This window comes from Narcine bancroftii, chromosome 3 (assembly GCF_036971445.1).
Source record: "Narcine bancroftii isolate sNarBan1 chromosome 3, sNarBan1.hap1, whole genome shotgun sequence".
In the NCBI taxonomy this organism is placed as follows: Eukaryota; Metazoa; Chordata; class Chondrichthyes; order Torpediniformes; family Narcinidae; genus Narcine; species Narcine bancroftii.
In genome coordinates this window covers 286,747,803-286,762,997 of record NC_091471.1, presented here as the reverse complement: position 1 = coordinate 286,762,997, position 15,195 = coordinate 286,747,803, and the positions used below count along the sequence as shown (strand labels likewise).

Here is a 15,195-nt window from a genome sequence, read left to right as displayed (position 1 = left end):
ACGAGTCCATGAGGCAGATTGCATCCTTGAGCTTTGCTTTGAGGTTTGCCTGGAAGTTTCCTGTCACTTCGTCTGACTGCAAGTTTCCAACATTGAACCTCTTTCTGGGGGCTTTACTGTTCCTGGGCTTTGGCTTGAAGTGAAGGTTGAGCTTGCAGCGAACCAGCCAGTGGTCAGTGTGGCATTCCGCGCTGGGCATGACCCTGGTGTGGAGCACATCTCGTTTGTCTCTTTCTCGCACCAGGACGTAGTCCAGGAGGTGCCAGTGTTTGGATCGGGGATGCATCCAGGTAGTCTTCAGGCTGTCCCTCTGCTGAAAAAGGGTGTTTGTAATGACAAGCCGCTGTTCTGCACAGAGCTCCAACAGGAGGCGCCCATTGTCGTTGCACTTGCCGACACCATGCTTGCCCAGGATTCCTGGTCAGGTTTCTGAGTCTTTGCCGACGCGAGCGTTGAAGTCGCCAAGGATGACAACCTTGTCGGCTGTAGGGGTGCGTTGAATGAGGTTGCGCAGGTCAGTGTAGAACTTGTCCTTTTCTGCTGGTTCCGCCTGGAGGGTTGGAGCATCGACACTGATGAGGGTGATGCGACGCTTGTTTTGAAGGGGGAGTCACATGGACATGATCCGGCCTGTCGGGAGGTTTTCGAGTTTGGAGGCAATGGAGTTCTTGACCATGAAGCCTACACCAGATAGGCGTCGTTCATCCATAGGCTTGCCAGACCAGTAGAGTGTGTAGCCCGCGCCGCATTCTTGGAGGTTGCCTACATCTGCAAGGCGGACTTCACTGAGAGCGGCTATGTCGATGTCAAGTCTGAGGAGTTCATGTGCGATGAGGGCAGACCGACGTTCAGGTGGGTGGCTGTCAGCCTTGTCTAGCATGGTTCTGATGTTCCAGCATGCTAGCTTGAGTTTGTGAGCATCTTTTGAGGGGGAGGACGTGGAGGGGGAGGACGTGGACCTGTCCTCGGGCCTGCGCAAAGGAGCTTTTAGGTGGAGTGCAGTGCGCACAGTACTGGCCCCACCCTTTACACCCATGGTTCATGTGCCGTGGCCAAGCAAGCTGGGACGTGGCAGCGAGGTCCTTGGGTCGTAGGTTTTATATCGGAGTGGCCTTCTCCTATGCAGGTTTCTTACCCGGGCTGGAGGGGTCTGCCTCCCCTCCTAGGTCGGTCCATACTGCCCGGACCGGGGCCGAGGCCGCCGCTGCTTTCCCTGTGCCCGGACTGGGGCCGCCGCCTCCTACTTTATGCCCGGACCGGGGACTCCGCCTGCCTCACTCGACCGGGGCCGCCGCCGCCTCCCCTTTGCTCTTGCCCGGATTGGGGCCGCCGCCGCCTACCCTCTGCCCGGACCGAGGCCGGGGCTGCCGCTGCTTTCCCTGTGCCCGGACTGGGGCCGCCGCCTCCTACTTTATGCCCGGACCGGGGCCTCCGCCTGCCTCACTCGACCAAGGCCGGCGAGAAAAACCACATAAAATATTTGCCTGGCAACTTAAAACAGAACAAGCTAAAAGAACGATACTGGCATCAAGGAAAAAGGACAAACAAATTACATATAATCTAACAGAGATTAATGAAAATTTTAAGGAATTTTATGAACAATTGTATCAAACTGAGAACAAGGGGAAAGATGATAAAATAGAGGAATATTTAGCTAAAATTGAACTGCCGAAATTGCAAGAAGAAGAACAAAACAAACTGATAAAATCATTTGAAATAGAGGAAGTACAGGGTATACTAAAAAAAACTGCCAAACAATAAAACACCAGGAGAGGATGGATTTCCAATAGAATTTTATTAAACATTTAAAGAGTTATTAATTCCTCCTCTCCTGGAAGTAATGAACCAGGTAGAAGAAACACAAAACTTGCCAGATTCATGTAAGACAACAATAATTACAGTAATACTAAAGACTGGGAAGGATCCAAAAACACCAGCATCATATAGACCAATATCTACTTAACTCAGATTATAAGTTAATAGCAAAATTATTAGTAAACAGATTGGCCAACTGTGTACCAAAAATAGAAAAACAAGATCAAACTGGATTTATTAAGAAAAGACGAACAATGGATAATGTCTGTAAACTTATTAATCTAATTCATGCAGTTCAAGGAAATAATAAACCAACAATGGCTGTTGCTTTAGACGCAGAAAAAGATTTTGACAGAGTAGAGGGGAACTACTTATTTAAAGTATTAGAAAAGTTCAATCTACCAGAAAAATATATAAAGTAAAGCATTGTATAATGGACTGTTTGCGAAGGTAGCAGTAAATGGATATGTATCGAATCAATTTAAATTAAGTAGGTCAACTAGACAGGGATGTCCATTATCCCCCTCATTGTTCGCCTTAGCAATAGAATCTCTGGCAGAACTGATAAGAATAGAAAATAAAATAAAAGGGATAAAAATAAAGGAGAAGGAGTATAAAATCAGCTTATTTGCAGATGCAATCGTGTCTGCCTGTCCCGCATCGGACTGGTCAGCCACAAACGAGCCTGCAGCTGACGTGGACTTTTTACCCCCTCCATAAATCTTCGTCCGCGAAGCCAAGCCAAAGATTTGCAGATGACATCATAGTATACCTAACAGAACCAGAGGTATCAGTAAAAGAACTACATAAGAAATTGAAGGAATATGGAGAAATATCGGGGTACAAGATCAACACAAATAAAAGTGAAGTGATGCCAATGAGTAATGCGGATTATACAGAACTTTAAAAATAATCACCATTTAAATGGCAAGCACAAGCAATCCGATACCTAGGGATCAGGTTAGATAATAACTTAAGCCACTTGTACAAACTAAATTATCAGCCACTAATAAAGAAACTGGAGGAAGACTTAGAACATTAGCAAGAATTACAGCTAACGTTGTTAGGGAGGGTAAATTGCATTAAAATTAATGTCTTCCCAAGGATACTATACTTATTTCAATCGTTACCAATTCCCTTAACAGAGAAATTCGTTAATGAACTAAAGAGAATAACAAGGAAATTCTTGTGGAAAGGGAGGAAGCTGAGGGTAGCGTTAGATAAATTAATAGAGAGGTATAACCAAGGTGGTTTGCAGTTACCAAACTTTAGAAATTTTTATCGAGCTGCACAATTAAGGAATTTATTAGATTTTTACCAGACAAGGGAAAAACCAGACTGGACTAAGATAGAACTAGATAAAATAGGGGAAAAGGTACCGGAACATATACTTTAAAAGTAGGATAAAAAGTTGGTGCAATATAAAAGCTCACCAATACTGCATCATTTACTTAATACATGGAAGAAGATCCCTTAGAAAGGAAAAATGACCAAATATCAAAATTATTATTGATGCAAAATCCACTAATCCCTTTTACAATAGATAACCTTTCCTTTAGAGAATGGAGAGAATAGGAATCAAAAGAATAGAAAATTGTTTTTTGGGAAATAATTTATTAACATTTGAACAGGTGAAGTACAAATATGGAATAACTCATGGTACAATGTTTACATATCATTTTTTAAAGGATAAATAGGGAAACAGATTGAGATTGCCTGAAGGATGTGATTACAGACACAAAGATAATTAAAAGATTTATAACGAACATGTACATTAAGCTGCAAGATAAGGAAAATGATGAAATAAACTATAAACCTAAACAGAAGTGGGAAAAGTATTTAAACATAAAGATTAAAAAATGAAATATGGGAAAAGTTGTGTTCTGGAACTATGAAAAATACAATAAACACAAGGTTACATATGATACAGTATAATTGGTTATACTCCTCAAAAATTATACTCCTCAAAAATTAAAAGAATGAGATTCAACATTATCGAATAGATGTTTTTGCTGTAAGAAGGAAATGGGAACAACAGTACATGCAATTTGGGCATGTACATTTTGGGAAGAACTAAATCAGATATTAAATAAAATCACAAAAAATAACATACCAAAAAATCCAGAGATCTTTCTTTTTCTTTCTTTTCTTTCTTTTCCAATCTTTTTATTATTATTATAATTTATAAACACATACAGTTCAAAGAGATATGAAAAATACATAGTAAATAACAAATTAATACAGAGATATTAAACAATAATATTGCATAATAAAAATATATCATAAAAAAAAATTTTAGACCAGTTTAGAGTATGAACTATCTCTAAAAAAATGATATAATTAATAAAAATATATAAAAAAAGAGAGAAAAAAACCCCAAAAAGGAAGAAAAAACAAATCTGAATTAATAACTTAAAAAAAAACCTACCGATATAGCTAAATCACGCCGATCACTCCGATCTCATCTAACAGCCCAATTATCATACATAATCATAAAAAGAAAACAGAGCCAGATCAACTCACCACAAATGAAAATATTGAATAAATGGTCGCCAGGTTAACTCAAACTTAGAAGGGGATTCATAGACAGAGTTTCTAATTTTCTCTAAATTTAAACATAGTATAGTTTGGGTAAACCGTTGGAAAACAGTGGGAGGATTAACCTCTTTCCAATTCAATAGTATAGATCTTCTAGCCATTAGTGTAAGAAAAGCAATCATACGATCCGCAGGAAGAGATAAATAAGTCAAATCTATCATAGGTAATCCAAAAATTGCAGTAATGGGATGTGGTTGTAAATCAATATTCAAAACGGTAGATATAATGGAAAAAATTTCCTTCCAACAATTCTGTAAAGAGGGACAGGACCAAAACATATGTGTAAGGGAAGCTATTTCCAATTGACATTTATCACATATAGGATCGATATGAAAATAAAAACGATGGAGTTTATCTTTAGACATATGAGCTCTATGAACAACTTTAAACTGTATCAGTGAATGTTTTGCACATAGAGAAGAGGAGTTTACTAGTCGCAGAATTTTATTCCAATTTTCATTGGAAATATGAAGGTTGAGTTCTCTTTCCCAATCATTTTTAAACTTTCCAAAAGTCCCAGAATTTATTTTTGTAATTATATTATTTAATTTAGATATCACACCTTTTGGAGAGAATTTTGAATATAGTATATCCTCTAAAACAGTCTAGAGATCTTTCTTTTAAGTAACAAGAAGTAAAGAATTAGGCCTCAAATTGGATAAAGTGCAAAAAAGATTCATTATGATAGCTCCAGCAGTAGCAAAAAAATTCATAATGTCAACTTGGAAAATGGAAGAGAACCTGAGAATAAAGCAATGGTACATGGAAATGAATAAATGTATTCCATTGGAAAAAAATAACATATAATTTAAAAAATAAAGTCGCATTGTTTAAACAAATTTGGGAACCATACATGAAACATAACAGAGAGCTTGCCTCGGACCTCCATCCACTAAAATGATAAGACAAAACGACTAGATCCAGTGTGTAACAAATAGAATACGCATTTTTCTATGTTGAATATTTATGGGTTTTGGAGGGGGGTGGGAAGAGGGGAGGGAGGGAAAGGGAGAAAAAAAGGGAGAAAATGCCACTGTGTAAATGAGAAACGCTTGTACATATTTTTGTTGATATGGTTCACAGTGTGAAAAATAAAAAATTATTTCAAAAAAGCATACTAGGTAATAACTATCTGCAACAATGGAGAAATAGCTGCCTATCCTTGACATGCTGTGATGCTACCATTGCCCAAGACCCCTGCCATCAATATCCCGGAGTTCACAATTTAATTGAAACTTGACTAGGAAAGCCACATGTATATCATTGCAAAAGAGCAGTTGAGAGATTGGCTCTCTTGCAGTGAGTGACTAATCTGACACACCAAGGCCTTTCCATAATTCTATTCAAGTCAGGAGCATGATGCAATACTTTTATCATGACTGGATGAATACAGCTTTAACAACTCAAGAAGTCTAGCATCACCTAGGACAGAACTTCACTGGCACTTCATTGGTGCACTACCCACCATCTTACAGTGCATCATTGACATTCTACCCATCATCCTTCAGCCCCACAGCCACTGCTGCACACTGATACCATCTAAGTGCACTGAATCTGCTTCCCTGGCTACTTCGATGGTACCCATCAAATACAAGGACAAAAGCAATATACACTTGTGAACACCTCCACCTGCAGGTTCCCCTCCAAACTGCACACTGCCTTGATTTGGAATATATTGCTGTTGCATCATCATTACTGGATCCAAGTTCTGAAACCCACCCTGGCAGACAAGGTGGAAACACCCTCTCCCCCCCCCCCTCCCTGATTGTGAATATGAAGACTGCAGTTGTTCAGGTGTTCATCCACCTTCTCAATGGCAATGGCCAATAAGTGGTGGCCTTCCCAATGGCACCCAGATCCTGAAAGTGAATGGAAAGGAAGCCTGTGAATGTGACATTTTAGTGGTGTGGCAGCATTCCCTGATTAATATAACAAGGGGAGATTCAAGAACCTGATAAATGTTAGAAAGAAACTGTTCTTGAACCTGGAGGTACTGGTTTTCTGGTTTCTATTCCTTCTGCCTGAAATGAGAAGAGGCTGTTACTAGGGTTATGGGGGGGGGGGAGTGGGGGGAATGTTGAGGGGGTGGTCCCTTATGATATTAGCTGCTTACTTGAGGCACTGCCTCACAGAGATGTCTTCCATGGATGGTAGGCCAGAGCCTGGCTGTGTCTGTTCTCTTCTGTGTACCTGGGCATTGAATTACCAAACCAGGCTACAATGCAACCAGTCAATAAACTACCAGGGGAAATATTTGACTGGATACTATATCTCCTCAGACTTCTACGAAAGTAGAGGTGTGGGTCTGCCTTCTTCATAGATGTTTCCTTGATAGGTTAAACACTGGAACTCCCTTCTCTGCCACCAGTTCGGATTCAGATTTATTGTCAGAGTACATAAATGACATCAGATACAATCCTGAGCTTTTTTCCTGCGGGTGAGGCAGAATTACCATTAATTGGTAGTGCAAAAAAACTACACAGCATGAACATGTAAACAAAGAACTGTAAACAGGTAATGAATGTAAACAAACTATGCAATATAGAGAGAACAAAAAGAAAATCAATAAAGTGCATAAGTAAGAGTCCTTAAATTAGTTTCTGATGGAGTCTGAGGTTGAGGAGTCTGATGGTGGAGGGGTGGTAGCTGTTCCTGAACCTGGTAATAAGAATCTTGTGGCACCTATTCCTCTTTCCTGATGGCAGCAGCGAGAACAGAGAGTGTGCTGGGGGGGGGGGTGAGGGTCTTTGATGATTGCTGCTGTTCTCTGACAGCAGCGTTCCCTGTAGATGTACTCAATAGTGGGGAAGGTTTTGCCTGTGATTTCCTGGGCTGTGTCCACTACCTTTTGGAGGGCTTGATGCTCAGGGCTATTGGTGTCCCCATACCAGATTGTGATGTAGTCGGTCAGGACACTTTCCCACCACACCTCTGTAGAAATTCAGGGTACCAACTCACAATCACTGAAAACACCTCCCGGCCAATTAGGAAGGGACGTTAATTGGTGTCAAAGCCTTTATTCTGTAAATAGAAAAAGACATCACTGACTGACTTGACTTCCTCATATGTTGATAGGGTGGAAAGGAGTATTTAATGAGGGCACACTTTGGGCTTCCGAGTGTAGAGGCTGAAGACAAGGAGGGAAAGCCACCCATCAGTGTGAAATTTGAAATTCCCTACTTTACCACATCAGGAATACAGGTGAGTGCACATGTTATAAAGTACTCTACATGTCGCTGTTTGCCTTTTGACTCTGGGGGAATGGCCTGCAAGAGGCATTTTACTGAGGGACACTGAGCATTTTGTCAACCATTCCTACAATCCCACTGCTGCCTGGAGGTGGCTCTGGATGTTTTCCTGACATTGATTCACATTGTTTGGTGTTCTGTTTCATTTCTCATTTGTGCTATTGCTTCCCCAGTGTAACTGAAACTGTTAATACATAGTTAAATGGCCCCAAGAAGTTCCTTTCATGGTGTGATTTAATGTTAGCTGGTTTGTACAGGAAGTTGATTTTAAGCAAGGCCAGTGTTTGGTTCTAACTTGTGATGATACGAATTGCTCCCTCACCACCATTCAGGGGCATAATCAGTCCTTCCAAATGAAGCAATCCTTGTGAATCTTCTGGGTCATCTACTGCATCTGGTGCTCCCATTGTGTCTCCCTCTACATTGGGGAGACTTGACTCAGGCTGGGAGACCATTTCTTTCAGTCCCTCTGCTCTGTTCACTGCCACAACAGGTACCTCCTAGTAGCCAAGCATTTTAATTCCCACTCTGATATGTCAGTCCATGGTTCATACACTTCTAAACTGAAGCTACCCACAAATTGGAGGAACAACACATTGCATTCCATCTGGGCACTCTCCAACCAGACAACATTAACGGTGATGACTTCAATTTCTGTTAGACCACCTCTTTCCTATTCCTCTGGCTTTTCCTCCTGCCACCTCCTTTCCTTGCCTCTTCATTCATTACCCTCTTCACCCATCACTTCTCTTTTTTTTCTCTTCTACACTTCTCCCTGTATCCACCTATTACTTGCTTGTTCCCCTGCCCCTTCCTACCCCATTTCATTCAGGCACCTGCCTAGTTATTGCTCATACCTTGACAAAGGTCTCGGGCCCATATCATTGGTCACCCTTTACTTCCTATAGATGCTGCATGACCTGCTGAGTGTTCTTTGCACTCGACCCCAGCATCTACAGACTTGCCTGTTTAGATCCTACATACGACAACTTAAATTTTTTTATTTAATGTTTGTCAAGTCTGATGAAAAAAATGATAAGCTTGAAAATTCCTTCATTTCCACTGATGCTGCTTGATGTTCCTGCATTTTCTGCTTTTAGTTTAGATTCCCATTATCTGTATTTTGTTTTAGAATCACTGTTTTCCGATAGTTTGTTCTTTCTATCCTATTATTTTTTTCCTATTTCCATGGAGGCCCCATGGTAATCTGTACTGAGGCCCAGTTAGTCCATTGCTCATTTTGTCCGTATTTCTGCACCCCTATGAAGTTCTCTATTCAGTTCCTGCAACTTGCCTTCTCCTCAATATGTCAATAAAGGCCACCTCAAAGATGCAGTGATGTAGCTGGTAGAGATACTGATGCCTCCAGTGATGCAGGTTCAATCCTGCTGCTTGTGGTTTGCCTGCTGTCCCTGTGGTTGTGTGGGTTGTTCCCCTGGGTTCTCCAGTTTTCTCCCATATCTCAAACACCTGGGGTTTGGTTGGCTGATTAGCTGCTGTAAATGGTCCCCAGTGTGTGGGCGAGCGGTTAAGATTTTGGGGAAGGCTGATGCAAACCTAAAGAGAGTAAAAACGGGGTTGGTGCAGGAATGTGGAGCAAAGAAGCAAACTTGCTGGAGGAGCTGAGCAGGCCAAGCAGCATCGGTGGAGGCCGATGTTTTGGGTGGAGACACTGCAAGTCCAGATTACAGCATCCAGTTTTCTTTGTTAAAACTCTGCTGCCAAGTTTGCCCACGTTGAAGAAGTCTTGATAAGTGTCCCCAACCTGAAACGTTGACCAGTTCTATCTCTGGGACCCCCCACCCCCAGGCTTTTCAGTTTCTTATTGTTTGCAGAAAAATCTAGCATCTGCAATTTTTGTGTTTCTCTTTCCACATCTGAGTATGTCACAGTTCTCGTGAATTCTGGCACGTTGCTTTGTTTGGTCTTGTAAACATGACCCAGTTTAATTTTTCTCTCTCCTGCCAATTTGTTCTGGCAAAGGTGGCTCATGTTTCCTTCCCTGTGTGTTTTTCTGAGCAAATTATATTCAGATTAGACATCAAATAAAGAGCTTGTTCTGATGTTGCTGGTATTAGCCACTAGAGGGTAGTGCTGTCCAGCTGCCTTTCTGGCTGCCAGAGTGGAGTGTGCAGGGTGGTTCGTTAATAAGTAAACGTCTTGGGTTATGTAGATCCCTTCAAAGTAGGTAAGGTAAAGAGCACTCCGAGAAACAGAAGGTGGGAGTGCTGCACTTGAGTTTAAAAAATAGTGCTGTGGAAATGAAAATAGGCTTGACAAACCTAATTCTGGTACTGTTGGTGCAATGAGAAATTAAATCGCTCAAATTTACAGACTTTGCCAGTGATAGAGGTTCTGGTTTAAAGCGCAAGTATACAAAATTGTGAGGGGTATAGATGGAGTAAATGCAAACAGGTTTTTTCTACTGAGGTTAGGTGAGACAAGAAGAGAACATGGGTTAAAGGTGAAAGACGAAATGTTTAAAAAGAATATTGGAGGGAGCATCTTCACACAGAGAGTTGGAAGAGTGGAATGCAGGCTCCATTGCGACTTTCAAAAATTGGTTAGGGTCATGGATTGGAGGGGTGTTGTATTGGGTCCGGGTGCAGTTCAATGAGACAAGACAATAATTGTTTATCATGGATGGCCATTGGGCCTGTTTCTGTGCTGTAGTGTTCTATGGTTCTAAAGCTCCTGTCAATTACACAAACAGTTGTGCGTGGCCCATTTTTAGCCAAGTGTGATTTTTAACTTGGGGAGGAAAAATTCTTCTTTCCTGACAGTGAAAAGCTGGCTGTTCTAAAACTTTTCCCTAAAGGGCCACACTCAAACCACATTCTCTGCCTGGCTTCTCCATAGCACAGCAGCCTCACTGCTTTGTTTACAATATATTGAGCTTTCCTTGTAGCTTCAGCTGCATTTCTGCAATCAGAACTTCCGAGCATTCCTCGTTCTAAATGTCATGAAAGTAAAACACAGCATGGGGAGCAGGAGGGAGGAGGTGTGGAAGGACTTGTACCCAAGCCACTATCCATCCAGAGTTGACAGGGATCATTGTTTATACTTGGGCTCTCCTGAGGAACCATTCATCTGCAGGCTGTATTATCAGAACAGGTCTCTGATCTCAAATACAGCCTAGTGCACCTTAACTGGTCAAAGGCGAGGTCTTACACTATTGGCTTCTTACTTCCAGATTATGTCTCCTGTTCTCTGTGATACCTTCCTTAGAGTGCGAGTCGTAAGGAGTCCTTTGGACCCAACTCGTCCATAACAACCAAGTTGGAATTCTGGGCTTGCCCCATTTCCTGCACTTTCCCCATACACTTCTAAACCCTTCTTATCTGTATGTGTCCAAATGTCTTTTGAATATTGAACAATTAACATCATTCTCTCCTGTATCTTTTGAACGTTGAACTCATACAGTTTCCTCTGACAGTTCATTCCAGATACTGACCACCCTCTGAGTTTAAAAGTTGCCCTCATTGTCACAGTTAAATCTCTCCCCCCCCCTCACCTAGAATCTTTGTCCTTTTGTTCCAAAATCTTGGAGAAGAAAAAAGACTGAGCATTAACTTTATCTGGTTAAACGTGAAAACGTGCGGATTGAGCGCAATACACAAAAATGCTGGAGAAACTCAGCAGATCACACAGCATCCGTAGTAAGTAAAAGGAAATCAACATTTCATCAGGAATCAAGATACCCATTAGGTTGAACACATGAATATGGCAGAGGATGGAGTGCAGAAGAGGTCTGTGGCAGGTAGTGGCAAATGAGATCTGGAGCAGGTCATTCCTGATGAAGGACCCAGGCCTGAAATGTAGGTTACCTGTTACTTCCTATGTCACCTGCTGAGTTTTTCCAGCATGTTTGTATATTGCATTCACTTTATCCATGCCCCTCATCATTTTGTAAAACTCTATAATGTCACCCCTCAGTTTCTACACTCCAGACCCATCTTATCCAGCCTCTCCCCTTACCTCAAATCCAGTAACATCCTGGTGAATCTTCTGCACCCTTTCCAATGAGTGTGAAACTGGAACTCGGAGAGTGAAGAACATGCAAAACGTGGGTTACCCTTTACTTCCTGTCGATGCTGTGTGACCTGTTGAGTTTCTCCAGCACATTTGTGTATTCCACTTTCTTCACTACCCAGTCCACCCAAGTTTCACTTTCAGGGAACAATGTACCTGTACACCGAGGTCTCTTTGTTTTGCAAAGCTCTCCAAGGCTGCATCATTTACTGTGTTAGTCCTGCTCGAGTTGACTTATCAAAGTGCAACACCTCATGCTTGCCGGAGTTAAATACCATTTGCCACTTCTTTGCTCACTTTACAACAGGATTGAGATGAGCTGGGAAATTCCAATGACCTTCATCCCTGTCCACTGCACCACCAAATTTGGGGTCATCATTGACTAACCATGCCAACTATTATTGCAATGTTACTGTAGATAACAAACAACAGTGGTCCAGGCACTACTCCTGCAGCACACCGCTGGCCAAAGGCCTCCAATCAGAAAAGCAACCTCTTCCACTTCCCTCTGTCTCCCCCTCCAGCCAAACTGCTTATTCCTGCTTTGAGGCATTCACCAATGCCCTGTAGTTAGAGGAGTCTTCCCTTCAGCCCAGTGGAAGAAGCAGGCTTGGCCATGAATCAACCAGGCTTGCAGGCCTCTGCAAACCACGTGTTCATAGACTGCGGAATGTTTCTATCCTTGTGCACATCTGCAGGGCCATCTCCTACCAGGAGCACTGCATTTTACCCTGGAGGGTTTCTGCGCCCTCCTTACTTAGAACATCTCTCCTGGTCTACCAAACTCTGTCTCCCCCTTTCAGTGATTCATGCACCTGTTCTCTCCTACCAGTGCCATAACTTTTTTAAATCTAGTGCTAGAAGTGCCTAAACTTTTATCCGGGATTATCAGGAAAGGACACCTGAGGATTTCGGAATCATTTTAAAATGGCAGTCCCTTGAACCAAATGTGATGTTTCAAAATCATGCAAAATCGCACAAAACAGGGGGCGCAGGGTGTTAAATGAATTTAGATAAATAACGACCGTAATATCACGAGGATGTTTTTTTTAATTTCAACTTCAAAATAAAACTGGCTCAAACTGGCTTCTGACTGGTAGCGTCAACTGGGAGGGCAGGTGGGCCCGACAGGGAGTTGCTTTTATAAAGTGATTATCGCACTAATTGGTGATGGCACACCATGAAGGGCCCCTTATTAGGTGATGATACTGCAAATTATCAACTCAGAATGCAACAGGATACACAGGAGTTGAGCGAGGGTCGCGTTGGGTCATGCTTGGCACCAGACTCAGATGTCATCTACTGAAAAAAAGAATGTGCCAGTTTTTCCTGGATAAAAGGTTAGGCATCTGTATAGCAATGGAAACAGGTCCTTCTGGCCCACAAGCCTATGCCATCCAAATGCACCAACTAACCTACATCCACGGTATATTTTGAAGGGTGGGAGGAAACTGAAGCACCCGGAAGAAACCCACACAGACATAGGGAGAACATACGAACAGACAGCATTGGATTCGAACCCCGGTGCTGTAATAGCATTGTCCTAACCACTGTGGTTCCAATTTGCAGCAGTAGTGGTTGTGCACACACCCACCTCCTTAAGGCTGATACCAAAGTTCCCCGATCTGCAGCTAATTTCCAGTAATCGAATATTATAATTGCACATTAATTTACTTTCATGCTCTGTACCAGGGTATGGCAGTGTGACTCATGAAGTGTAGAACCATAGGATGCACCAGTACAGAGATAGGCCCTTCAGCCCATCTAGTCCAACCAAACTTTTCTGCCCAGCCCCATCGGCATGCACGTGGACTGTAGCCCTCCATTACCCCTCCCATCTCTGTACCTGTACAAATATTTTCAATGTCAAAATTAAGCCTGCATTCATCACTTCAGCTGGCAACTCATTCCCTACTCTCTGAGTGAAAAACTTCCCCCTCATGTTCCCTTTAAACATCTCACCTTTCACCCTTAACCCAGGTCCTCCAGTTCCTGTCCCACCCCACCTCGGTGGAAAAAGTTTGCTTGCATTTACTCTATCTGTGCTCTTCATAACAACATTATTTACTGTGTGTACCCAAAAGTAGAAAAATAATTTCAGGTGCTCTTCCCCAAATCAGAATAGCTCTGTAATAAGATAATCAGGGCTAATCTGTCACAGCTCAATGCAAATTTAGCTCCATTTCAATCACTTCAGATGCTTACCCTTAAATATGAACCCAGATTCTCGTCAAGTGCTCTGTTTATACAATCCTTGTGACAATAGTGAAATTGAGCAGACAAATGACACAACTCATGCCTTGACCTCTGTATGTGTAAGAGGGATAGTGATGTTTGGTTTCTGGTGTTCTATTTCTATTAATTTGTAGATTTTCATCTTCAGTGTAAAAGATGACTTTCTGCCTCTGTCCCTTGGGAAGGGTGTTTTCATGCAGTCGTGTCTCTAAGACAGATGTTAGTGTAACCTTCTCCTGGCTACATTGAGTGATAGAGGGGAGCACCGTTGAAAGAATGGTTACTATGACAACAAAATATACACAGTGGGCCCTGGAGGAGCAACAGGGTAGGAATTCTGTGAATAGCAGAACAGATGCTGTAAGTGATACTTTAAAGGTTATCAGGCCCTTTGGGTACTATACTGCACACTGAATTAATTTGGATCAAGTGTCAAAGCTTTACCTAACTGCTCTCGATACACTAAGACTGAAAAATGTGGACCCATGGACAGTCACTGGACTTCCAGTGTTCTGCACTGAATAGAAGCCATCCGATGTCCTGAACTTGGTCCCAGTCTGTGCACTACCAGCCTGATGAGTGCAGTACATCAATTCACATTCCTATATTGGCATCATTGTTACAGTTTTGAGTGAGACCATTCAGCCCATCTAGCAATGTCAACTCGTGGAGCAATCCCAGCTTCCTGTACATCATGCCGAACAACTCCGCGCCAGACGTGGAACATTGGAAATTTCATGGAGGTGTACAGAATTCTGAGGGGTCTTGCTTGAGTAAATGTCAGCAGGCTTTTCCACTGAAGCTATGTGAGGCCTGAACTAGAGCAGCCATTCTTAATGTGGGGGCCAGAACACATTTTAAAGGAAAAGACTTGTTTTCCTTTCACCTTGTGTAATATTGATATTTTAAATTTTTTTTAATGCAGTAGGTAGGAGACAAGTACAGAAGAACCCAAAACTTGACTGCTTCACAGGAAAGGTTCTTAAACCTTGAAAGGAGTCCTAAGGGGGCCATAGCAGAAAAAATGTTGAGAGCAGCTAAACTGGAGGACATGGGCTAAGGGTGAAAAGAGGAATATGCAGGGGAACTTCATCACACAGAAAATAATGAGAGTATGGAACAAACTGCCAGCTAAAGTGGTGAATATGGGCTTGATTTTGACATTTAAGAAACATTTGGATAGGTACATGGATGGGAGGGGTTTGGTCCAGGTTCAGGTCATTGGGACTAGGTAGAATAATAGTTCAGCACAGACTAGATGGGCCCA

The 15,195-nt window shown here is 42.2% G+C and overlaps 1 protein-coding gene across 2 annotated transcripts in view; it reads left to right on the top strand.

Annotated features, from left to right (window-relative positions):
- LOC138758904 (AP-1 complex subunit mu-1) overlaps positions 1-15,195 on the top strand; it is a 141,572-nt gene that overhangs the window by 69,303 nt on the left and 57,074 nt on the right. For both annotated transcript variants that reach the window (XM_069928488.1, XM_069928489.1), the window contains one exon: positions 7,489-7,614. In XM_069928488.1, the coding sequence (XP_069784589.1) occupies positions 7,489-7,614 (126 nt within the window). The remainder of the gene's footprint in view (positions 1-7,488; positions 7,615-15,195) is intronic.